General features: G+C 31.9%; 3 protein-coding genes and 1 long non-coding RNA gene across 4 annotated transcripts; 1 reads left to right on the plus strand and 3 right to left on the minus strand.

The window, feature by feature from the left end:
- Positions 1 to 1060: 1060 nt before the first annotated feature.
- LOC105435685 (sericin-1-like) lies at positions 1061 to 1582 on the minus strand. Its single transcript, XM_011657930.2, has 2 exons — positions 1578 to 1582; positions 1061 to 1463 (listed from the first exon to the last, which is right to left on the minus strand). Exons 1-2 carry the CDS (start codon positions 1580 to 1582, stop codon positions 1061 to 1063), a joined length of 408 nt encoding a protein of 135 aa, XP_011656232.2.
- A 5773-nt stretch (positions 1583 to 7355) lies between these two features.
- On the minus strand, positions 7356 to 7928 carry LOC116404104. The gene is made up of 2 exons (XR_004217029.1): positions 7676 to 7928; positions 7356 to 7587 (listed from the first exon to the last, which is right to left on the minus strand). It is a non-coding gene; the product is annotated as an uncharacterized LOC116404104 (long non-coding RNA).
- Positions 7929 to 17205: 9277 nt separating this feature from the next.
- On the plus strand, positions 17206 to 20370 carry LOC101209697 (reticulon-like protein B22). Its single transcript, XM_011657001.2, has 4 exons — positions 17206 to 17598; positions 17837 to 17978; positions 19488 to 19557; positions 19866 to 20370. The coding sequence occupies exons 1-4, from the start codon at positions 17360 to 17362 to the stop codon at positions 19979 to 19981; spliced, it is 567 nt and encodes a 188-aa protein (XP_011655303.1). The 5' UTR covers positions 17206 to 17359; the 3' UTR covers positions 19982 to 20370.
- Positions 20371 to 21876: 1506 nt separating this feature from the next.
- On the minus strand, positions 21877 to 24833 carry LOC101209207 (probable inactive purple acid phosphatase 2). The gene is made up of 2 exons (XM_004143743.3): positions 23820 to 24833; positions 21877 to 23451 (listed from the first exon to the last, which is right to left on the minus strand). The coding sequence occupies exons 1-2, from the start codon at positions 24507 to 24509 to the stop codon at positions 22159 to 22161; spliced, it is 1983 nt and encodes a 660-aa protein (XP_004143791.1). The 5' UTR covers positions 24510 to 24833; the 3' UTR covers positions 21877 to 22158.
- Between the last annotated feature and the right edge of the window lie 1838 nt (positions 24834 to 26671).

The following is a 26671-nucleotide window of genomic DNA, read 5'->3' on the forward strand; positions in this document are numbered from 1 at the left end:
GATGAAACTTAGGGATAAGTTTTTGGTTGAGTATAGAGAAGGAGTGTCCCAATTTTTAGAGTTTGCAAAGAATAATGTGAATGATTGCAGATGAATAAGGTATCCATGCAAGAGATATATGAACTCAAATTAAGACTCATTAGAGGGTGTAAAGCGACATCTATTAACCACTAGAATATGCCCCTTCTATACAGACTAAGCGTATCATGGAGAGCCCATGAACTTGCACTACATGAAAATAAGTCTTTTTCGACGCACAACACAGACGTCGGGATAAAAGACGTCAGAAGAAAAAACTTCACCTCACGTCGTAGAAGCTCCATCGGTAACGGTTGACAATTTCGACGTCGTTATGCATGACGTTGGGAAAAGTTTAAAATTTTAAAAAATAAAAAATTTAAACTTTTTCCGACAACCGTTGTACATTGCGTTGGGAGAAATTTAAAATGTTAAAAAAATTTAAACTTTTCCAATGTCGTTATGCATGGCGTCAGGAGGAGTTTAAAAATTTTAGAAAAAATTAAAAAAATTTAAACTTTTCCCGATGCCGTTAGTGAAACATCGGGAATCGAGGACACTTTTTCCGATGTTGTACTTTATGCCATCAAAAATAGGTGGATCGCCCGACGTTCACGAAGTGTGTCGGGAGATCCCCTACATATTTGAGTTTTGTATTCACATAACACATAACTTAAATTGAAAGGAAAAGAGGAATAGACCACGAGAGAGAGAGAGATAGTCATCCGTTTGTGGTCGTTCACTCTATTCGATGTCGCCATTCCCTCCGTCTTCGTGTCTTTCACAAGTTCTTGGTTAGAGGTAATTCAAGGCTCAAAATCATAAATATAAACCCTTTGAACTTGTTCCTAATTTCCTTTTCTATCATTGGGTTTCTTTTATTCTAAGTATCTAAATGTTTCTTATTGATTTATGTTTTTGTTATATTCAATAGTTTGGAATGTGTTGTAATTGCTCTTTATGTTCTTGGCAACCATGGTGAGTTTAGAAGGTAAAGTATGATATTATTTTTCTTGTTGTTTATTTACTGCTTAGTATGTCTTCACGATTTAAATTTTTGCATATGTTTGTTTGCACATAGCAGCTGCAAAAAAGGAGGAAATGGACGACGACTACTACTACTACTACCACTACTACCACTACTACCACTACGACCACTACGACTACGACTACTACGACTACCACTACCACTACCACTACCATTACCACTACCACTACCACTACCACTACCACTACCACTACCACTACCACTACCACTACCACTACCACTACCACTACGACGACTACTACGACTACGACTACTACGACTACTACTACTACTATGACTACTACTACTACGATGACGACTACGACTACTACAACTACGACCACCACCACTACGACCACCACTACGACCACGACCACCACCACTACGACCACCACCACTACTACCATAATAATTTATGCTGACGCATATTATACGTTGGCATAGACGTTCTTTCCATGACGTCAGACAAACCTTTGCTTCATATCATGTCAGGACATCTTTGTTCTACGTAAGGAGGTGACGTCGGACTTACCCCATTGTCGACATCGTCTACATGGCGTTGAAGATAGAACCAGCCTAACATCCTCCCTTTAGAGCGTCGGCGAAAGTTTTGTTGACGTCTTGTAGCCGACGTTCTTTCTAGTAGACGGAGATTTTGATGTGGGGAAAACTTCGCTCGACCTTTTTCCATTTTTCTGACGTTTTGTTGCATCGGCAATACCTAATAGCCTTGTAATGATGATTTTATATAAATTGTTAGGATATTGGTATTGGTGGGTTTTATGTCCTAAAACCTGTAGATAGTAAATATATTATGTTGACCGTTATTAATAAAGTGTTATTATTTTAATTTCAATGTTCGAGATACAGCTTAAAGGGTTAATAGGATAGGGATAAGATTGGGTACCTTATCCTGGTAACACTATGGATATGATTCATTTTGTATTTGATACAAACGCAATGATCCAACGCGTTCCTGTAGGTGATATGCGAGTGAAGGTATTCTATTCAATGAGTTTGCATAAGATCGGACTATGAAATAGTAACTACTAGATGTAACACCGTTAATTAGTTAGGTTTCTATTTCATTATGAAGACCTAGGTAACTTAGTCTTAATCTTGATTATATTATAAACTCTTGTTCGCGAGGAATTATCCTTTGATTTGTATATGTGAGAATGGTCAGATTGTCGACTCAATATGCTTATGATTTTAAGGACAAGATCGAGTGGAGAGCTGGAAACATAATCACACAATATGGAATTCACTCATTCCCGACTTTAAATTAAGTAGATGAGTGTTTTCTTAAGTCGTGTCTCTGAGACTTGAATAAAGGGCCCTACCCTCTCTTGGCATGAGAGAGATTTATTTTTAGTGGTTGAACCATAAAAAAAGTTGTTCATTAGAGGAACATTGATATTTAAGGACTAGAAGTAACTAAGGGATAAAATGGTAATTTGGCCCAACTGGTGTTACGAGCATTTGTAAAGGAATAACATACTATTATTGATCTATATCCATGGACATAAATATATTTAGAGTGAGAAGAGTTCAACTGTGAGTCTTTAGTGAAGTATACACACATTTAAGGAATATTAATTAATGTGGTTAATGAGTTTAGCCAATTAACTCACATATTGTTGTAGCTTCTGATTTGTAGACTCATAAGGTCCTCTTCCTAGCTCATAAAGAGTAATGAGATTTAGTTGCATCAGTTGTAATTTGAAATGTTCAAATTTACTATGATACAATATAATATAAAGTTTATATTTTAATTAAACTTTATTATGTAAATTTAATTTTGGATATGACTCAAAAATTAATTTATGAGAGAATAAAATAAGAAAATTTTTAAAAATAGCAAAATAAATTAAAATATTTACAAGTTATAGCAAAATTTTAGATACTATCAATGATAGTCTTCTATCACTATAGCATTTCAACAACTATTAGTGATAGAATTTGCTATAGGTTATAAATATTTTGTAAAATTTGTCATTTTTGAAAATTTTCCAGTAAAATACTTGAATGAGTTCAAGTATTAATTTAATATGAATTAGGTTCATATTCAAACTATGAATTAAAATTTAATGTGTATATGATACACAATAAAACCATAGGTTATGAGAGAAATTTATACGTTTTAAATTTGGATTAAATTAAATATAAGATATTTAATTTAAAAACTAATTAATTGGAGAATTAATTAATAGTTTGGTTTAATTTGATTTAATTAAATTTGATTAAATTAAATTAAAACTATGAGTTATGGGAGAGAGATTCATTTAAATATGATGTAAACAAAATATTAATTAAATATAATTTTATTAATTATTGACTTAATTAATTATTTAATTAATTTTAATATTACTTTATTAAATTAATAGGGAACGTGGGTGTTTTTCCCGTGTTCCCACATTCTCTTAACTTCCCTCTTTTCTATGAGATATTAGGACGGTAAATAGTTATGATGATGTGATTTCTGTGCACAATCAACTCTCAATTTTTCTCTCGAGTAAAAAATAATTCATTCCAATTTTGGTTTCCACCGACCAAAATCTTGCTTAGAGAATAGGGAGGTTTTTGAGTGGTAGTCTTTTCAAAGTTGGTGATTGGCACATCTAGAGTCATCAACGAGATTAAATTTCTTCTCAGTAATTTGTATTTCTCTATATTTTTTAAGCATGCTTAGCAATAAGAAAATTAGTTTCTATAACTATTTTGTCAATGTATTCGTATTTTTAGTTTCCAAATAAATTGAGTTTAAGGTAAAAAAATTCACTGCATGAGCTCTTATCCCTTCAGGTACGCAATCATTTAGATTGTATATCAAATCTAAATGAATCTTGCATACCAAATATATTACGTGCACGATTGGTTAATTAATTACGCATTAATTAAAGCATTTTTAGTATTTTTTATTGTGGATATGTGAACTCTTTTTCGTTTTTGAAAATTTTGAGTGTACATATTTTGCCAAATTGTTATATTTTTTAAAAATCTCCAAGAAAATATGAAAACTTTCCCCTGCTTTAGAACTTTGAGGCTATCAAAATCTGGAATGAAAAGTTTCCACCATGATTAAAACCCTAAATAACAACTTGAGAAGACTAGAATTCTATTGCTAATAAAATAAGTATAAATATGGGGATAAAATTAGAGAAAATCAAAGGAAAAGAGAAGAGATAAAAAACACAAGATATATCATAATAATCATTTATTTTATTTTATTTCATATATATGTTTGCATACAACAATTATATTGTTGAGTAGACATATCACATTCAGCTTTGGTTTCCATTCTCATTAAGCACAGCTTCAAACTCCAAGAGACGTACTCCAGCCCGTTGATTAAGAAAGACTTTAACTTTATAAGTCCAAATAATTCCAATAGAGTTTTTAGCTGACAGGACAAGGGTGAAGTCTATTCGGAAACCCCTTCGTCCCTGTTCCAACCCATTTATCACCTTCACAAACTCCAGATTTTCTCCCGTTGCTTCATTATGCTCACTCACTGCAAACTCTCCAAATCCTCGTATCTCTTCGCTATCAACATCCTTAATTGGCACTGCTGGATCAACCTTGGGAATTGAAATATCCTCTGAACTCATTCCTAATACGTACGTACCCTTCTGATATAGATAGATAGATTTATATATTTTTGTAACACTGGTTTGATTTTGGATAATGGGAAGGAGTTGGATATTTATAGTTGTTGTTGTTGAACCTTAGACACTGTTATCTTTGAAATAATCAATGGGGTAATATTATTTGCACGTGTTGGATAACTCCAACTACAACTACAACCAAGAAAATTAAAAAGCCTCCGACTAGTAGGATTATTATATAATTATTCTATCCAATTTTAAATTCTACAAGAAGTTTTATTGTCTTAAATAAATAAATACCTTACGTTAGATCTGTTGTTATAATTTGACTTTTCAGTTACGTCGTGTTTACTACATTCGTGTTATCGTAAAATGTAGTTGTTTGAATGATTAAAACTACTAAGATTTGTACAGGTTGAATATGGAAAACTGCAACTAGGAGTCTGCCTAATAATAATATAAAAGCAATAGAGATGATTAATGTATATTATATTATCCTATCTAATTTTGAATTCTTCAACGTTTCATGATGAAACTTTTTCAAATTTAGTTTCAATCAATTAGACCACCAAACATGAAAGATATTGATGAAGATAAAGTGATGGCTATGAATATATTCCCACAGACACATTCTTTAAAATACTCTTTTGAATCATATGTTTGAATTGATTTTAAACTCTCTTAATAAAATAGAAACTATTTCGAGTAGTTGTGTAATAATATTCAAATTTTGTTTAAAATGAATTATCTTTTATATAAAATACTTTGAAATAAATTTCAAATACATCGTTTTGATAGTCGGTATGTCAAGAAAGAAAGAGAGAGAGAATTTAAGTTTTTCTCTTTATTTATTTATTAATTTGGTATTAACATTTGAAGATTTAAACTTTGTTGGGAAAAAATAAATGTGATGATCTGAAAGACTATTGGGGGATAATATATGTACGCATAAAGACAAAACAATTTAGTTATAATTTAACAATAATAAACACCATACATATATAAGGTTATTCTTAATTTTAATTAATATTGGTTGAAAAATTGCACAAATAGACATATAAACACTTATTTACTATGAAGATTATATCTACTTTTCTAAGTTTTCTTTGTTGCGATTTAATCAAACTCAATTTTGATTTCATACTAAAATTGATTCGATTCTAAGCTAAAATTGTTAGTTTGATCCCATATACACAATACTATAACTTGATCGGGTATGTTTGTGTGCTCGTATCACCAACCCTTAAACTAATTTCAATGTGGGATAAAAAATATTCTTCTAAGTGAACTTGCTATAGATCATGGGTCGTCTAGGTAGTTATGGGACATTGCCAATAGGTAGTTGTAGGTTACTTATATCTATCTTTAAAAAATATTTGGAAAAAAATGTATTTTTTTATAATATTGTTTTTTATTTTGTTTGCTTTTATTATTTTAAACGGGTTGTTTTTTAAATTTTGTAAACTCTTATCTTATTTGTTTAACATTTTTGTGGATTAATTACAATCTTTATAGTATATCTTTTAGCATTAGTTTTTAAATACAATAATATAATTATAACAAACAAGTATTTGTTATTGCTTTACAACGGGTAAAGGTTGTTTTGGATGGTAGATGGACTGAATATTTATGGTATCTCGATTATCGTGTTGTTGATGAGGTATATGTTCCATTTTCATCTTTCGTTTCCAGGATTTGTAAAAAGTATTCAAGGTAGACTTTTCTTGTCTTCAAATTTTTATGTGTCTCATTTGACTGTTTATTGGGATGGCTGCAACAATTCCAACTTCATTCGGATTATCAAGGATAAAGATGTGTCTTGGCTTATGTACTTAGTTTTGTCAAAATTTCAGGATAATGATTTACTTGTGGTTGTTGACTCTGTATTGGCTGGTGCTTCTGGAAGTACAACATATTTGTACAATGAAGTACCTAGATTTCAACATTCACATCATGAAACATAAATTATTGACATTGATGTCTTTGAATTGTTGCATGTCGGCATGCCTATTGAAGTGGGATTAATGTTTACAAACAAAACAGTACTGAAGAAAGCTATTTATTTGCTTGTTGTGAACAATAGTTTTGAACTTGTTACTAGTAGGGCCAATCGTACCTGGTTTGATATTTGTTGTAAGGATTTGTCTTGTCCTTGGTATTTACATGTTTCCATATTAGAAAAAAAAAAGTGATATTTGGATAGTTTGTAAATTCACAGATTTCCACCAGTGCACTGCTGAGATCGTAAAAAATGATCACACAGGCAAGCAACAACTTGGATTGTTTATGAGTGTACGAAGTTATTTTTTAAAATGAATGACAAGGCTCCATGTCGTCCTTTTGACATTATTAATTATATGAAAATTCATCATGAAGTGAATGTAAGGCTATGACAAGGTTTAGAGAGGGCGTACTTCGAAGGTCTCATATGCCATGTTGTCAGCATTTTTGGATGCACTTATCCGAAACAACCCATGTATACTTTAATCACAAATATACTGTCATTTTTTGTTTTGAAAAAATTACAATAGTACATAGAAATACACTGAAATTTGTAATTTAGGTGTATTTGAGTCAAATTTTAACAGTATTTTATTTTATAAATATTGAACTAATTTCAGTTACACTTGTTGTTCCTAAAATTAAGGGAATATCTTTTAATATCTTCTAGTTTAATTTAAAACAATGATTAAAAAACTAAATAATAAACAATTTAGATTCACAAGTGTATATATAACAATAATGAACGTGATTTGCGATAATAGGGAACGATTTACCGTTGTTCTTTTACATGTCACAATCAAAAAGTATTGGCGTGTTATTAAGCATCAATTTCACTAAGCACTAGGAAAATAGACCTTTTTTCTACCGAGGACGAAGCTGGAATCATTTTAATGAAGAAGGTTTTGAAGCTCCTTCGGAAGAAACAAAAACCTGCAAAAGATGACTGAAGGAACCCATCAAGAATTCGGGAAAGAAAGTGGAAAGCAAAAACTTGAAGAAGATGAGTGAAGCCAAAAACCTGATCAATACTTCCCTGCCACGCGCGGAATGTATGAAGAGCTTGAAGGGTTTGAAGAGGACGAAGTTGAAGATGAGTTTTAATTGATTTGATTGTGTTGGTATGAAAAATTAGGAGATAACTATAATCATTGGTTGTTGGAGAGTTTCAGTCAATTATGGGGTATTTGTGGTTTTGGTATAATTTTTTATAATGCTAATTTTTTCACTAGATTAGGAGCATTTAGGACATTTTTGCCGCCGTTTTTTTTCAATTTTTATGATTTTGCTATTGTATCAATTTAAATTAAATTTTGCTATTTATACACATTAAACCTTCTATTTTGCTATTTTTCTATAGTCAGTTCCAAATTTTAATCTAGGCCTCTATTTTATTAAAAGATATTCTCTTAAGCTCTTATTTATTAAATAAGAATATATTATTTTAATTCGAAGTCTTTATCTCTAGATATTATTTTCAAGAAAAGATTTGTTTCCAAGATTTTGATTCTCCTCATTCAACGGGTTTTGACCGAATCTTGGCTGCTTATATATGTACCATGGTCTTTGATGTATTTGTGTGTGTGCATCAAGAACAAAATATGGATCATATTATGGGTAGCAATCAAGAAAGTTATTCTCATTTCCTAGAATTAATCTTGTTGATTCCATATTTGAATAAAAGTCTTATTCTTTCGGCTTAAACAGCAAGATCTATTATGAAGAAACATTAAACCTTAATCAGACGATTTATGAGAAACTTGATCAAAGAGGATCCTTCAACTAGAACACCTTAATTTGCTTATTGATGAGATACTGTTAGTAAGTTAAATTCACTTAAGTACATTCACTTAACTACATAATGATGAAATTGAGTTATAAATTATGTACTTATAATGATCATAAGGATGTTATTTTGATTCATTTTTTAAAGTAATACAAAATCTCAAATCTCGGGTCAAGGACCCTCCAAACGTAAATGTTATGTCATCGAACTGAGTTAACAATGTTGTGTTCCTACTGCTTTTGCTTTTATTTACTAATCCTTATACTCAAGGATGTTTTTCGTACTTATTTATTCCTCTGCTTAGCATATTGTGTCGAGACTAAAAACCTATTCAAACCTCTCCTTCCTTCCTATTCGAGACTACTTCAACCTCTCGCTTTAGTAGCTAAAGCAGCTTATTTGAACCTCTCCATTGACCGCTTTTATTTACTAATCATCTTGACCGCTTTTATTTACTAATCTTGCTGTATCTTCCGTTATTAAATGGAGTATCTCCTCAACGTACATTTATTGTTTTATCACATAGTTAATTAGAAAAGGGACATCATCAAATATAGTTATGTTTATTAGTGATATTACACAAACACTAGTATAAGTCTATTAGTGGTTTATTATTAATAAAATTTAAAAAAAAAATTAAATATTTTCAAAAGTTTAATGATTTATAGTAATTTTTTTATAAAAAAAATGTATAAGAAATTTCATAAAAAAATGCGAAATTATTTCAAAATATGGTATAATTATATGTTTGATCAAACCAGTAGTCTATTGTTAATGAAATAAATACCAATTAGGATACCAAATATTGGAGAGAATGGAAGGGGAAGAGAAGAAGAAAAAACACCGCACATATCAGTAGACAAGAGACTATAAATTAATAAAGATCATAATGAAGCATAATTGCTTTATTTATTTTATTTCATTGCATAAAAGTTTGCATATTGTTGGGTGGTAAGAGTAGATGAGAGTCCAGCTTTATTTTCCATTCTCAGGAAGTACAGCTTCAAACTCTGGGAGACGTACTGCAGCCCGATTATTGAAAATTACTTTAGCTTTGTAAGTCCAAACAATTCCAAGTGAGTTTTTAGCTGATAAGACAAGAGTGTAAACTATTTGGAAACCCCTTCGTCCCTTTTCCAACCCATTTATCACCTTCACAAACTCCAGATTTTCTCCTGTACTTGTTTCATTATGCATTCTCACTGCCATCCCTCCAATTCCTTGTATCTCCTCGCTATCAACATCCTTAATTGGCACCGTATCATAGTCCGGAAGTTTGCTGACTGGCACCAGGGGATCAACACCTGTAGAACTCATTTTTGCTAATATATACCAAGATAGATAGATATATATTTTCTTAAGAGTTGGTTTTGCTTTATAATAATGGGAAGGAGTTGGATATTATTTATAGGTGTTGAACCTTAGAAATTGATAATCTTTGAAATAATTAATGGATAAGGATATCATATTAATAGGTGAAAACCACATCTTTCTATTGAAAAACATAGCTAGCTAGTTTTTATTGTCTTAATTAAAATAATTAAACTTTACACCCAAATTTCACCTTTTTCTTTATCATTCTTCACTGTTATATATATATATATATTTTTTTTTTTTTAAGAAATCATTTGGAGCTCAAAATAAGTTTGAGCACTCTATTTAGACAATAATTAATATACGTATAACTTGATCAAATAATATATATTTTACCAAAGCAAGTTGATTAATAAAAATATGAACTTGAAGAAAATACATCTATATATAAAATAACGATATTTGCACATATTGAGAACATGGAAAACTTCAACTAGGAGGTCTGCTACTCGTCAATAATATAATAAAACTCCAACTAGGAGAATTAATATATATATCCTATCCTATTTTAAATTTCTCAACTAGTTTTATTCTTTAAAGTAAATAGTATATATCCTATTTTTTTTATATATAAATGGTAAACAATTTCAATATTTTACTATTACAACAATTCTTCTATAAAAAATCTAATAATAACTCTGTTCATTCATAATAATTTTGTTACGAAAGAAATTGACTTGAAGTTCAAAATAGGTTTCAACATTTTATCTAGTTAGATAATAAATAAGTATACTATAACTCAATCAAAAAATATTTTACTAAAATAAATTCATAAATAAAAATATAAATTTAAAACAAATAAGATTATGACTACTTAAAATAATTAATGAGATAATTGCACGTGTTGGATAGTTAAAGATACCATTTTATCCAATTTTAAATTCTACAACTATTTAATTGAAAAACGAATCTAATTCTAAAGAACTTAAAACGTGTAATTGGATTTACTTTTTTAAAAAAATTCTTATTTACTGTATCGTTACATCTACTTTTACCTTTGACAATCATATGTATTTAGTTGTATGATTAAAATTATAAATATAACTCCAACTAGGAGGTCTATTACAATATACATTTGTACATTGTTGAATAGGTGTAACTTCAGCTAACATATATTATATATATATCCTATAGAATTTTGAATTGATGAAACTTTTTCAAACTTAATTAATTAATTTGTTACCTAATTTCAATTAATTGACCACTAGACGTCAAAAAGATGATGATCAACATAAATTGATTGCTGTGAATATATTCACAAAGCTTGATTAAATATATTCTCTTGGAAATCAATTTAATAATTGAGATTAGTAGTAAAGTTAAGGTATGCATATTTAGTACTAAGAATATGTAAGGATTTGGACGAGGTGAATGCTGAATTTTGTTGATGTGGTGAGAGTTGCAATCACAACATGAGAAGAAAAAATCAACTAATAAAGTAGAGTAGTGAAGAACATTCAATACATCTCGTAATGTGAAAAACTAAAATAGATTATTTTAGTTTTACTTAAGTTAGAGGCTAAAGCGATAGCCAAGGGAACATGAAGTAAAAAGAACACTCTATGTTTTATAATCCAGTTGGGTGAAATCAACCTAATTCTCGAGAGCTTTTATAGCTTAGATAAAGAGATTTTATTAAGATTCAAATGAGTTTTATTCAATGAACACGCTTCATTATTCTAATAGACATTTCCCTCGTATTTGAACTCTTTTACTAATTAAGTTTTACTAGAATAATCAAACTCCTCTTAATTTGATATTTAAATGTAATGAAGAATGTTAGACTCCTTCTAAACTCGTATTCAAATATCAAAGTCTTCTTTAAATCTCTTATATTTTAACTTTAGGCTCCCCTGATTTGAATAACTCGAGTTTGAGCTTTCAATTATTAATGTCTTTTTTAATAGGTCACATAATAAGCCAAGTTTAATAAAATAACCCAATGTGATAAATTATTAGTTAACATACGTAGCCCACACTTTAATTATACATATTATTTAAATACATTTAACAATCTCCCACTTGGACTATGTTTGTATTCCTGATATAATTAAATCACATGAACCTTAAGCGCGCATAAACATGTTATTTTAATAATAGAATTCCCTCTTTAGTTCAATCTGGTTCATCGCTTGCATGATCATGGAATCAGGGCGGCTTTTGTCATTATCCTTGTAACTAAACATTCTTGATCGCCAATTTTAATACATTTGCCTGAGCTTTTTCTTCCTTTCATATGACTCAACATAGAGATGTCCATTTAACTCGCAAGGTCGGGGGCTCGCGGGGACCCGGCTCGAACGGGGCAGGGAATCCCTAAATATACGGGGAATGGGGGAGGGAGTGGGGAATTATTTTTTCTCCATTGGCAACACGAGGTCGGGGACGGGGAATACATTCCTTGAAGGCTTTATATTAGAATACTTATGGATTGATCCTTGATCTTTTTTATATGGATTTTTTAATTTTATGGACGAGTTTTTAAAAGTATCTTCTAATAATTGAATTTTTATTTTTAAACAAATAGCTAGAATTTCACATTTTAATGGTTTTAAATAAGAAAATTGATAATATTATATCAAAAACATTGAAAATATATATACATTTAAGTAAATGTGGATTGAAAAATGAGATTAAACTTTATAAAAAAACAGGGAATATTGTCCCGTAGGGAATCTCCGCCCCGCTCCCCGCAGGAAAATTGGCAGGGATGGAAAATGGGATAGGGGGCGGGGATTCCCCGAAAATATTGTCTTACAGGCAACACAACTTATGGCATGCTGAGTTAGAGATGCCCACGGGACACAGACTTATCTAGTCTGCCTATTTGTTTGTTCGTGATGTATAGATGGGACATTGAATACAAATTGTAGCCACCTAACTTTATCCATCTTTTATTATTTTCTTTTTTAAAAAAGAATTTTTTATTATATGTAAGGGCATTCCTCAGTTAAGACAAATCTTAAATCGTCAACCACTACTATCATGTTAAGATTTGATTTCCATGCCGCATAATTATCGCCATTAAGTTTTTCGGAAGCTAAAAGTTGAACCATTTAGCTATTTATGTTGAAAAAAAAACATAATTTTTTTAGAAAAACTATAATCATAAAGAAACCAATCTAATTTAGCAATTACTTATAATGTACCCTTCATTATTTGTATTTTGCAACAATATTTCAAAGGTTTAGAACAACTTTCACCAAAGGGTAGTCAATTATTTCTCCTTTGAACCAAGACAATCTTGACTAGATGCAATCTCTTGCTTATTCTTTATAGCACCTAGTTATCGCTACTTTGGTTGAGAATATACTAACAACTTAGTAATTCTTGTAAGTGCTACCCACCATTTTTGGATCTCATAGATTATAATCAATATGAAAACTAATTAATCTAAGAAAACCTATCCATATTTGGAGTTCGCAGTATTCCAAATCCTATAATACAACCCTCCGAAGGGAACGTCGCTCCAAGGTAGACGAGTAGGCATATTATAGAAATCTCACAGTGCGACCTAGTGGAAGAGACTGTGGGATATGTTCACATATCCCTTACCCATTTACTACGAACTACTTCCCCTATTTACCTTGATATTGATCCATGCAAACACTCTTCGAAGGGAGTCCGCTCTTATGCATGACCCAAAGCCCAACATAGACCTCACGGTATGAACTCTTAGGGACGCTAGAGCTAAAAAAGTACATTACTTCTCTCTAGCTGAAGTGTTCTATAACGGTTTTTTAAGGGTAATTAAAACTTCAGGATTTATATTTAGGCTAACTTAAACAAATCCTAAGTCTAGGTAAAACATTCGAGTATAACCATTATACATAATTTTAACCTATGATGTCTAGGTGATAAACCATTTTTATTACCTCACACCTCTCACGCATGCTTATAAAACTTGGTTAACTAGGCTCAATAACTGATTATGATCTCCAAGTAGAAGGTGTTCCGTAAACCGTCAACTTAAGAACCTCCAACCCTAATCATCTTATCTGACTTCTTGACAAGATCAAACCAAGTGAACCTCTTGTAACCAATTTTACAAGATATCGACCTATTTCTATGAAAAGTTTAGGAATATTTGTTTAACCTAAGTCAGCATGCATTTAATCTTTGTTATAGATTTTAAAAGTCTAATTTATTTTATAACACTTATAAAAACTTTAGACATATTCTAAAATCAAACGTTTAACAATATATAACCATGGTAAAAACCAATCAATTTAATGTGAATTTTAATTTGTTTAACTTTTAATTAAATTATATTAAATTAAATTAAATTAATTATTGATTTATTTAATTTAATCATATTAATCAATTAAAATGCATACTGTATAATATAACCATTATATCATATTTTTAATGCATGAACATGTTAACGTATGGTGGACTTTAAAATCTATATGACATTCAAAATGAACATACAAATTTAAAATAATTAAAATATACATCACATGCATAAAAAAAACCCCTAAAATAGACTGATTTTTGCCCTTAAATTAAGCTAAGTACTAAATTATTACATTAATAATTCGATGTAGTATAGAAACCACTCGAACTGGCTTGAAAACCATCCAAAATAGCTTGAACTAGCCCAAAATACATTGAATAGGCCCAAGACCCAACTCATTGGGCTTAAACCAGCCCAAACATCCAAAACAAGTCGAGATGCACAGGCAGTCTGGGCCGAATGGGGCGTGCGGGCACAGGCTGGACAGAATGGGGGTTGGGCTGGGTTTTCGGGTCGGGTCAATGGTCTCAACCAAGTTTGAAGCCTTTTTTCGGGTCTGTCTTCTTCTTTTCTTCAAAAATTAGCATTTCTATTTCTCTCATCCGGTTGAAGAAATTACACCCAAATTTCAACTTTAACTCTAATGACTCTTTAAAAAAAATACAACAAGACTAATTACAATAATTAAAACAAAAACCCTAAATCTAAGGTCAAAATTATAATATATCCATTTTAGTTCAACCACAATTTATCTAATAAATTTGAACCCACCACATGCAATTAGTAAAATTAAAGCATGCTCTGATACCACATGATAGAACTAAGACATGCACAGTGGAAAAAGAATCGAAATTCTACCATAAATGCACTTAATTTACGAAAAAACCCTAAACCGAAAAATAGAGTTTTTAGAATACTTACACTCGAAGCTTCATTTTTTTTCAAACAACCACTAAAGTTGACCTAATATCCTCTGGACTCAAAACCGGGTTTTGGGATCTATTGGATGAAAGGATCGGGAGAGAGAAAAAGATGGAAAAAAATAATTGGGCTTGGTAAATTTCCTTTCTTCATTTTTTAAGTAAATAAGAAAAGAAACACAATTTGGTGTGATAGCCCAAATCAAAATTATTCAACTCATCAAATGAGTTCAAAGGTCATCTTTATAGGGATTTTCAATGCAAAATTGCATGTTCATGCAATTCTAGAGCCCAGCAACTCAAAGTCCACTTTCTCAAGTGGACTTTTTGTCTTCATCAAAAGACAACACCTAGCGTACTAGAGTTAGTGGAACTATCCAACAAAATGTTGGATTTTTCCACTAACTATGGTCAAAGCGCAAAATAGTCTTTGACAAAAGTCAAAGTTTGACCTTTTCAAACCTAAAGTCAACGTTTTTACTTTTTATTATTTTGATCATCTTGACTAATTTTGACCTTTCGAGCATGACTTCGCATTCATTTTCTCAAAATTCAAATCATATTTGAATATATTGTCGATCAAAGTTTGACTTTTCAAAGTCAAAAGTCAACATTTTGACTTTTTACAACTTTGACTATTTCCATCATTTTTTAGTTTTCGAGTATGAATTTTTATTCACACTTATAATATTTAAATTTTATTTAAACATAAAGCTCTATTTCTAATATGAAATTCGATGGCTATATCACATATACTTGTCGTTTTCTCTCTCTTCTCCCAATTCGATCAATTCAACTTATTCCATCACATTGTTCTAAGTTTATTACATATGGGCTAGCAGGAGAACCTAATGGACCTAGAGATCATGGGCTCCAACGATTCAAGATTAACTGGCTAAGCTCTTATAGACCGAGTTAATCAACATTTGTTAACTAACGAGTCATTCCACTAAAGTCTCATAGTTGCATCTCTTCACTATAGATATATTTGTGTCCATTTGATAAAACCATAATCAGTAAGTTAATTCTTCACAGGTTGTTCGTATCTTTGATTGAGTCAAAATACCGTTTTACCCCTAAGACTATATCTTGCTTCTTAAGTCCTACTAATCCACTATTGGACAATTGGTTTAAGGACCAACCTATAAACTTAATCCCTCTCAAGCCAATGAGAGGGTGGGATCCCTTGTTCAAGAATTAGATTCAGTGCTTAAGAGAACAACCTATCTATTAACCTAAAACAGGTATGAGTGAATTCCATCTTGCATACTATGTCCCCAGCTATCTACCCGAACTTACCCTTGAAATGGGAGGCTTATTGGGCCAATGCTGATGCTGCTACCCTCACTTATGCATATCTAAGGATAATCTTGTGTGAACAGGAGTTCATAGTTAGCTCAAGATTAAGATTAAGTTACCTAGGTTATCAATAATCGAGATAGTCAGTTTTAAACAGTAAACGGTGTTGTAACGTAAAAGTGATTATTTTGTGGTTCAGTCTTATGTAAACAATTTACATAGGATGCCCCAACTTCCATGCCTCTACATGAACGATTTAGGATCACCTCGTTTGTACTTACTACAAAGCGAGCCGCATCTATAGTTTCTCTAAATAAGGCACCCAATCATTATTTATATACTAATTAAGACTATTTTAGGCTATTTACTCAAACTTGATCCACGTTTATGTCTCCACATAAAATTCAATTTTACTTAAAAATAGCCTCGAGACTTAGTTTATTGGTTTTAAGATTATAATATTCAATTTCTCATTAATGACTTTATTAAATAGAATATGATTACAAACTACGAGTTTTATGACAAAAAATTCCAACAACAAAGAGTAACAGTAGTTTGTCAAGATGACAATTTATGTTTTCTTCGTATTTATGTTTCAGTATATGATTTATAGTATTCTTGTGACATTTTCTTTTGTTTTAAATAGGGTCCGAACTAGTATTTTATCTAATATTTTATTTATTATTTTCTTTAAACACTTTACTTATATTTTATAAATAAATAATCGAAGTGTTTACTTGAGTTGGTTCGTTACAATGAAGGACCAAAATGTATAGACTTTTGCAATTTTGGATTCATTATATCTTTAATTTGATTTGCCATTTTAAGAAAGGGAAGAAAAGAAAAAAAAAAAAAAAAGAAGAAAAGAAAAACTTAAAAATGGCTTACTGTTTTTGAAGGCAACCAAATAAAATAAAAAAATGTATACAGGCGCTACTAAAAAATTAAAGCAAAAAAAAGGAGATGAAATTTAGGTGAGGAAAAGATATAGAAAATTAAAGAAAAGAAAAGGTGGAAGGAAAGACTGGGCGTTATGGGTTTGACGAATCATAGAGTTTGATATTTGGCGAAGCGTAGAGGGAGCGGAGAATGATGAGTCAAATTGGGGGAAGGATCGAGGGTTTGAGAGACACGCAAATGGCGAGTCGATCAATCAACTGCAAGACAGAAGTTGGCAAACCCTTTGTTGCGCTCATTTGCGGTTCTTTGGTTTATTATCATTGCGCCTTTCGAAATTCCAGTCTTCTCTCCCTTGTCGCTGATGTTTTCATCGTTCTCCTTTGCTCTCTCGCCATTCTCGGCCTTCTCTTCCGCCATATGAATGTCTCGTAAGCATTCCCTTCTTTCCGCCATTTTTTATTTCTACTTTCTTTTTTTTTTTTTTTACTAGATTGGAGAACTTCTTCCAGATTGTTTTAAATGCTTCGGAGTTTATGTCAACGATCGTATAGCTCCAATTTTGTTGAAATTAGATACTCAATCTCTATGCATATCCTTATTCTCGTAATTATCTTTAATTAACATTATCTGTAATCTATAATAATCTAAAATTTAAATGATCTGTAGGGTTCCAGTAGACCCTCTTGAGTGGCAAGTATCGCAGGATACTGCTAATAGTATGATCGCTTGGTTAGCCAATACCATTGGTGCGGCTGAGTCTGTTCTGAGGGTGGCAGCTACAGGGCATGACAAGAGGCTTTTTGTTAAGGTATTGTTCTTTGATTATCACATTTTTGGGTAGTCTTAACTTGGCTTCTTTCAGTGAGTTTTGGGTTATTATTTGTACTCGAATATGTCCTTTTTTCTTTTCTTTTTTTTAAAACTTTTATTGTCTCTGTGAAACATAAATTCCTTCGTTTCAAATAATATATGAAATTACAAAAAGAGAGGTACCCTTTGTATAAAAGGAAATTAAGCTCTTACGTTGGATATAGGAGCAGTAAGACACAATAGGTATCCAACAAGTTATGTGAGAATACACACCAAATAACGGCAATACTAGAAAGATGTTAAAAAAACATCATTTTCTCCTTCAGCCAAATGGACCATAGAAAGGACTTAATGGAATCGAGCCAAATAGCTTCCCTTTCTTTCTTGAATTGCGCAAATTCCAGTAATGATAAAGAGTATTTGAAGTTTTCTATCTATGTTAACTCTTCTTGAAATTGAAAGATTATTGTATGTATGGAAAGTTTAAAGGTAAAATTTAATCCGCATGGAGTCGAAAATGCAATATTGTAAAAATAAATAAATTATATATCTAACAGACATACATTGAGATCAAATATCAAACATCGTGTAGGCATCAGCTTACATTGATACACGGTGAGGTTTCAGCAGCACATATAGGTTAAATGGTACAAAATACTCATAAACATTAGTGTATTTAATCATGTCCTTGACAATGATAAATTTTCATTTTGACCTTTACACTTCGGAATTGTTTCAACAAATTCATTTGGAAATCCTCTCCGGGCGTATGTGATGAGTTCTTTTTGCTATTATTTATTAGGCCATATTTTGTTAGATTGGAGACCTTTATTATAGAGTTCTCCCTTCCCTTTTGAGCTTGGTTTTTTTGTATGTAGGGTTTATGGTTTGGTATTCTTTCTTTTTTTTTCTTTTCTTCAATGAAGGATGATCCTTTATCAAAAAATAATAATAATTAATAATGTACAAAACAGCTATGGTGTAAATTTAGAATGCAAACATGATTTCATTTACAACATTTTTAATGTAAATTGATGTGACATCTGCTATGTAGAATTTGATTTTGGAAATGATGTTTAAATGATGTCGACGATATCTTGCTATATTGAAATGAATAGTAACAATGATCGTATTAGTTTATATGGTTGAAATTGAGTTGTAACCAATTCTATATGTGCTTTTCAATGTATAGAATTCATTATTTCATTTTTACAAGAAGGGAGAAACGCTAAAATGAATATGTGGGAGGATCAAATGAATTCTACTTTCATTTCTCCCTATAGAGCACAAAAGGTTGAGGTTTAAAATGAAAGTTTTCAAATTAAAAGGACATAAATAAAGGTTAGGTCAAATATCAGGAGTACACATGGTATATGTGACACCATTTGCGAGATCTAAATTGCTCTATCTGATAAGGCCTTTCAAAGAACCAACTCGTAAAACAAATAGCTGTATTGATCTTTCATCTTTTGCTTGTAAATTAAAGTCATGCAAATCTTTTCTGTAGGTCGTTGTTTGCCTTTACGCTCTCTCGGTGCTTGGAAGATTGGTCTCGGGTGTTACAGTTGCCTATACTGGTATGTCTGGCCTTCCTAATTGTCTCTACTTTTTTCTATCTTACAAGGTAATAAATATGCATGATGTTTTGGTAGGACCTTTTTCTCGTCATGTGGTGAAGCATTGCAGTTTAATTTGTTTTACCAATCTGATTTGTAGCGCTTAGCAGTTACAGATACCCTATTTGCAATTTTGCTACACTTATTCTTATAATTTTAAAAGATTATGCTGAGTCTCATTTCTGTTTATATTAGGGATAGTTAAATTCTTTTTGCATATCTATGGAAAAGCCTATCTGCAATTGATTCTAGTAGCTCTGGATGAACAGGTTTATGTATGTTGTGTATATACATGGTGTTGGAGAATTCTGAGTCAATAAGTGCTGCTATTTCTCCTATTCTTAGGAGAGGAAATGAACGTACTTCACATCAAGATGATATCTAATCTTCACTGGCTGTTACCCTGTTTTTCTTTTCTCTTTTTTACTGTAGATGAATTCATCTGTGTGAATATTATGGTTAACAGAATCTGTTTAGGCGGAATGGAGTAATAAATTTATTTGATGGAAATAGAATTTTAGGAGCCATTGTTGATTACTGATTGACCATTGTGGGTATCTTTTTTTCTTTTTTTGTGAAGTTGAAGTGAGTTGTTGTATGGTAAAGAAAATATTTGCCAGAACAGTCACTTGGGTTAATGCAATATTTGTACCAAGAAGGGATGATTAGAAGCAAGTTTGGTTTGATTCTACAATCTCACCTGAATAGGATTTGTTAGGTTATACTTCTACGTCCTTCAATTCTAAAGTTTGGTTTGGTTTGGTTGTTTGGTCCTTTCTTAAGAATCATACCAATCTTTTATTTTTATGTTTATTTGTATTTATTACTTTTTTTTTTTTTTTTACTATAATTGAGTACAATATAGGGATTTTAACCTTGTTTGTAATTCTCACCATTCTGAATCTCACAAGCTCTATGATTTTAATTAATTATATGTCAGGGAAATCTTTTTAATATGGACAAAAATGTTAGAAAATATTAACGAATATAACAAAATTTCAAATATAGTGAAATGATAAAATTGATAGATGTCGGTTCGATATATGTCTTTTAGTATCTTATTGTCTATCATTAATTATAGGGTGTAATAAATAGTTTCATTTTGCAACCATTACATAAGTGAATCATTTTCAACCATTTATCAAGATTATATACATTGCATTCAATTCTTTCTAACTTGTGTAGATTTTTAATCACTAGTCTTAACAATTTAGATTTTTTAAAATTGTTGTATAACAATTAAAAGTTTAACTGAAACAATTATATATTGTTAAATACAATGGCGGATACAGAAAAAAATAAAAATTTAGAAAAAAAATCTATTAAACTCCGATTGAAAGGGGCCGACAAATATAGTTACCACTAAACTGTTTACAAATATTAAATATTAATTGATTTTGTTTATACATATTATATAAAGATAATAAAATTAAGGGGAGGTTCGAGCCCTCTAGGTCTATACTAAATCTGTCGGTGGTTAGATATATTTCAAAGTATGTATGAAGGAGGGGTGTAAGTCAATATACCAACAAAAGTTTAATAATATTAGAATTATATATTTATTTTGGACAATTTTTAATTTATAAACTACAATGAATTCACTAATTGACTTTTATCACTATCTATATCTATCAATGTAAAAGTATGCATAATCTAAAAATTTTGTTATTTGTTATAAATATTTTATTAAATTTGTTATTTATTCGTTTAATTAGTAGTTCAAATTTAAAATTATTTAGGGAACGATCAAAACTAAAACCAAAAGTTAAATGCAATGAATTTTGTAAATTGAGTGATGTATAGAGTGCAAACCGTTAAGTTTTTCTATTTTTGAAAAATTCCTCAAACTAGTGGGTATAAATTTAAATTTTTCCTAAATTTATTTCAAGAAAATTATTAATTCACACCTCAATCCTCTATACATCTGTCGATTGAGCTATTTTGATTTTGGCACCTCAATTTTCTCCACTCCTATGTAAATATATTGCCAATCCTTTTATTTATTTATATTTCATTTTACTTTAACTTTTGAATGTATATGCTTGTTTAATTTATACTATTTAAGGGTTGAAATGTGGATTTTTTTTGTAATACCTAAAATTTGATAAAACTCTGAAATTTAATTTAATTTTTGTATATAATAACATTTTTAGTTCAACATATATTAAAAATTTTGATTTATAGGTCAAACCACAATGTAAATATATATATGTGGACTAAGTTGAACATTTGGAGTACTAAATCTGTTTTGTAGCAAAACTAGCAGTCCCAGTTTACACCTTTCTCAAAGGCCAAATTTTTTCCATTACATTTCCTTCATTATCGACATCATAACTAATCGGTTTCATCTCATCCCATTAAAATATTCAGTTAATTCATAAGATACAAAAAACTCAATATTCCTCAAAATACATACTTCACAAAAATCAGTAACACATTTTCAAATATCTATTTACAGAGGTCTTCTCCCTTTCTGTAATTGCACTGATGCCCTCATTCAAACAGGGTTTCAACTATACAAAGATTTTACATCTTTAACTTACCTTCAGTTGTTTTTTAATTTCATTGCAACTCTTCAGTCTTCACAGGAGTCCAGTTGTTTCTTGAAAGTGAATTCTTCCTTGCATGTGAAACAAATCCAATAATGTATCCAATGAAGGCTCCAAGAACCAAAATACTTCCTCCCATCACATACCACGAGAATGAGAATTCTAGCATCGCATTCCCTGTCGTCGAGTTTGCAATACTACTGTTGATGAATTTTGCACCAACTCCACCATTTAGAACTTGTCCAGAAGCCAATATCTCGACAGAATCATGCACCTCTCCATCATGGTTTCCAACGTAAGAGATTGTAAGTTTCTCTTTTGTAGCAACCAATCTGGTGTACCCGAATTCGCCTCCACGGTACATCGACCGTTTTGGTTGTGGGAAGATTGGGTCATCTGGGTGGTTTGGTCTTGGCTCCCAGATTGGTTGCCAATCTTGTCCAGCCATTCCGATTACGAGATGGACAGGTAATGCCTCCCAGTCTTCCCCATCTAAACCCATACTTCCACAAGTGTAGTTATTAAGTGGACAAAACCTCTCATACCTATGGACATGACCCCATAATGCTAATGTCACATTATTTTTTACTAACAATGGTTCCAAATGGTGCAGCATTTTCTCCCTCAATGGGGCATCTCTTAGTTCGTTGCTCGTTGTATACATTGGTCTGTGCCCCTGCACTACTATGAATGGCGTTTTCTTCCGATCAACCGACTCCAAATCACGCTTAATGAACTCATACTGGCTACTTCCTTGAAGGAAATTGGTTTCTGTTGATATGTACACAAAATGCACCGATCCCATGTTAAAAGAGTAGAAAAGGTTTCGAGTAGGCAAGCTGTGGCTTTCAGTAGGTTCTGTGGAGTTTCCTGGCATGTTGAACTTCAAACTATATGGCACCCCACACTCCCCTCCCCCGTCTTTCCCGTATATCCCGTTAGCCCACTCGGGTTTCCATGGCTGAAGAGGCCAATCATATTCATGATTGCCAATGCATACATGGTATGCAACCTTAGATGCCACAGGTTCAACCTGATTGAAGAAAACGTCCCACAACCACGAGTGACCCCTTGCATAGCTGATATCTCCAATGTGAGAGACCATTGCAGGTTTGTCACCAAGTGCTTCAATGTCGCGAAGTATCCACCTAACAGTAGATATGCTTTCATCCTGTGTTCGGACAAAGGTCGTGTACGGTGTTGCAGCTCCCATATCACCAAAAAGGAAAGCAATCGTTTCATCCGAGTCCTCATTACGTGACACGAAGTTTAGAATACTACTCCAACCTTTAGAATCACTCCCAACCTGGTAAAAGCAAACAGCATTGCATTATAGTTATGTACCCTGATACCTATCAGTAAACTCAAAACAAAATAGAAGCACCATCAATCTAATTTCGTATTTTAATGCGTCATTGAATGAGATTAGGCCTTCAACATTTGAAACCTTGATTTGTCAACCAATGTCCATGAATGCTCATGTCTATAGCAAAACAGAATCCATAATGAATCAACATTTAAAACAAGCTGCATAAAACTTCATCTTCACTAAACAAATATCCTAAAAACTATTTGATTAACTGAACTACCAAGGCCCCGATGATCAAAACTCAAAAGCAAAAGCATCACAAATTTCACCAGAATCCCAAACTAGGCAAAAGAAAAACAAGTTACCTGATAATAAACCTTAGCTCCTTTCTTCAATTTATTCATAACAGCATCATGAATAAAACCAGGATCTCTCCAGCCAATGCTATCATTAGCTGGGGAATCGCACATGTGTTCCCTCTCATACCTCTCAACACCCGCCACAACAATCTGATCAAGCTTCTCCTTCTTTTCCCCATATCTCACATACCTTTTCGATCCATCCTTCGTCACAAACATCACTCTCATTTCGTCATCCTGGTCAGTGAACGCCAGATGGATCTGCTCCGGGCCACCGCCGGGGGCGAATCGGAGCTCATCTGAGGCCGCGAGGAGGTGCGCGGTGCCAGGTAGAGGGTTGTGATCGTGGTCGTGATGCTTGTCATCGATCTCCGATTCCGTCCACCGGAAAATCCTGAAAGCGTAATTGGATCGGAGGTTGACTAAAGGGATGGAAACGGATCCATACCCGGATTCCCAGGTGGGAGAAGAAGAAAGGAAAAGGTAGCCGATGAAATGCTTATGGGATGAATTTGGGGGAGAGTAAATTCCGAGCCAGTCGAGCTTGGAAGGGGATTCGATTCCAGACCATTGAATATGAACAGAATCGCCGGATTTGGAGAGAATGGAAGGGGAGAAAGAAACGGAGACTTTGGATTGGAATGAAATGGGGATGAAGGAGAAGAGAAGGACGAAAGGGATGATGAGATAATTCATGTATAACAGGTATGGAAGAAATTTACAAGAGTTCTTAATTATTGTTGATGAGATTGAAAAGGGAGAAACTGGGCGTGGCGTCTTCTTCAGCTGGGATTATGCTTCTTTCTTCTTACTTCACTTTCATTCATCAAATTCGAACGATTGATGATTTTGATCCGTTTTTTCTTCACAAAAACTTTTTCTTAAATGGAAAGCAAAGAAAAGGGTTTTTCTTTTCCGGATGGTTGAATTTTGATTATAAATATGGATGTTGATGTCACCGTAGATATTTGTTTACGTCTCTACAAAATGCTCCAAAAGCTTCTACACAATTGACAATTTTTTCTTTTTTAACTATGAAATCCCAAATTTACAATCAAACTTTTCCTCTCTTTAACTTCTTCTTAGGCAACGCCAATCCAAAATTTCAGTTCCATCACATGCTATTCTGTTTACTTTTTAAATTAGGAAACTTTATACCCCTTTCTTATACCATAAATAATTCAAACTTATGAGTTCACTTTTTGTTTTACAAAATTATATATTTCAACTATTTCTCTAGACACTATTTTAAAACTTTATATTAAAAATTTTACATTTTCACATGCATCACATCACATATGTCCTAGATACGATTGACATTGTAATTTATATAGAGGATTTGTTCACAATTGTTGCGTGGACACTTGTGAGTGAGGTATTGTTGATACCACTTAAAATCTGTTATCTAACTCCGTTTAATTTGAGATGTTTTATTTTTTATTGGGCTATTTTATAGGTTTACAGCAATTCAACTTTAAAATTTGGTGTTTGTGTCATTTTAGAGCTAAATTGAACAAAAATGAAGTGACGAGACATCAACTTAGGTAAAGCATGGAAAAAAAGCCATATAGGCTTCTGCCTTGCACCATCGCAATGGTCTATGGCACTGTCCAATGTTGCAAGGCAGAATGGTCGAATGTCACAAAAGGCACTTAGCGCCATGGCGCTACATTCATGCGCACCAAACTTCGGCCAATGTCGCGACGCTATTCCTAACGTCACCATGCCATTATGTTTCTTTATAAAATATTTTTGGCACCTAGGTCATTACAATTGGGATTCCAGCCAATTTCTACCTGTTTTCTCTTTATTTTTTGTGGTCTTTTTATTCTGTTTTAGTCCTGTAACTTGTATTCTCATCATCCGGCATGTGTCATGAGATGCTAAATTACTCTCTGGTAGCTTGGGTTTGTGGCAATCTCCCTTTAATTCATGTGTTTGATGATTATGTTTATAATGTGAAACGCATGGGACTTTTATCATAAATTCTTTTGATTATGTGCGATTATCTTCGTAAAATATATTAATTTCAATTCAAGCAATATTAGGTTATTTTGCAAAATCTATTAGATTTTATATTGTTCTAATAAGTTGGGATTGTACTCGATGATTGTGTAATTAAGCCCATGGAAATCAGGCTTTCAATCCAACTTTGTCAACGTAATTAGTGTAGATTTGATCTTGTATGTTTTTCATGGTTTAAATTGTATGATGCCTAGGATAATTTACCTAATCAAATTGGTTAGGAGTATCAATTGTTAGATTTAGTAACGAGAATTTAATGATCAAATGTATTGCTTGGAGAGATCTACAAAACTCAAGCTAAGTTTTCTCAAATGGATTTTCATTTTTACATTATTTCTCTTGCAATTCAAAACAACTAAAAAACCCTCCTTGATTACCTTGGGTTGGGAACCATTTGCTAGAGAAATTTATGTGCTTCGTGTGTTCGAACCGAACTTGCTACTAAGACTAGTTTTTTTGTGTGTGATTCTTTTTATTATTTGATCTAGATTTGGACGACGAAATCCGATCGATCGATTCTATACAAGGAGTTGTATAAGACTGGACAAGAAAATCACTTAATCTATCGTTAATATATTATTAAGAAGATTAATATTTCATATAATGATCATATGTGACGATTCCAATCCTAAATGAGTTGTTAACTTTTCTACCTATGAGAGTTTGTCCTTCGATTTTTTTGAATGAGAATGACTAATGTCAACAAACGCATGTCATGATATAGTTAGAATGAGAATGATCGAGTATCCTCCTTGGGAAATCAATTTTTAGTTTTGCTAGCTATTCAAAGAACTTTGATAAAATTATAATATAATCCTATTAAACGTAAATAA

Source organism: Cucumis sativus, chromosome 5 (genome assembly GCF_000004075.3).
Source record: "Cucumis sativus cultivar 9930 chromosome 5, Cucumber_9930_V3, whole genome shotgun sequence".
In the NCBI taxonomy this organism is placed as follows: domain Eukaryota; kingdom Viridiplantae; phylum Streptophyta; class Magnoliopsida; order Cucurbitales; family Cucurbitaceae; genus Cucumis; species Cucumis sativus.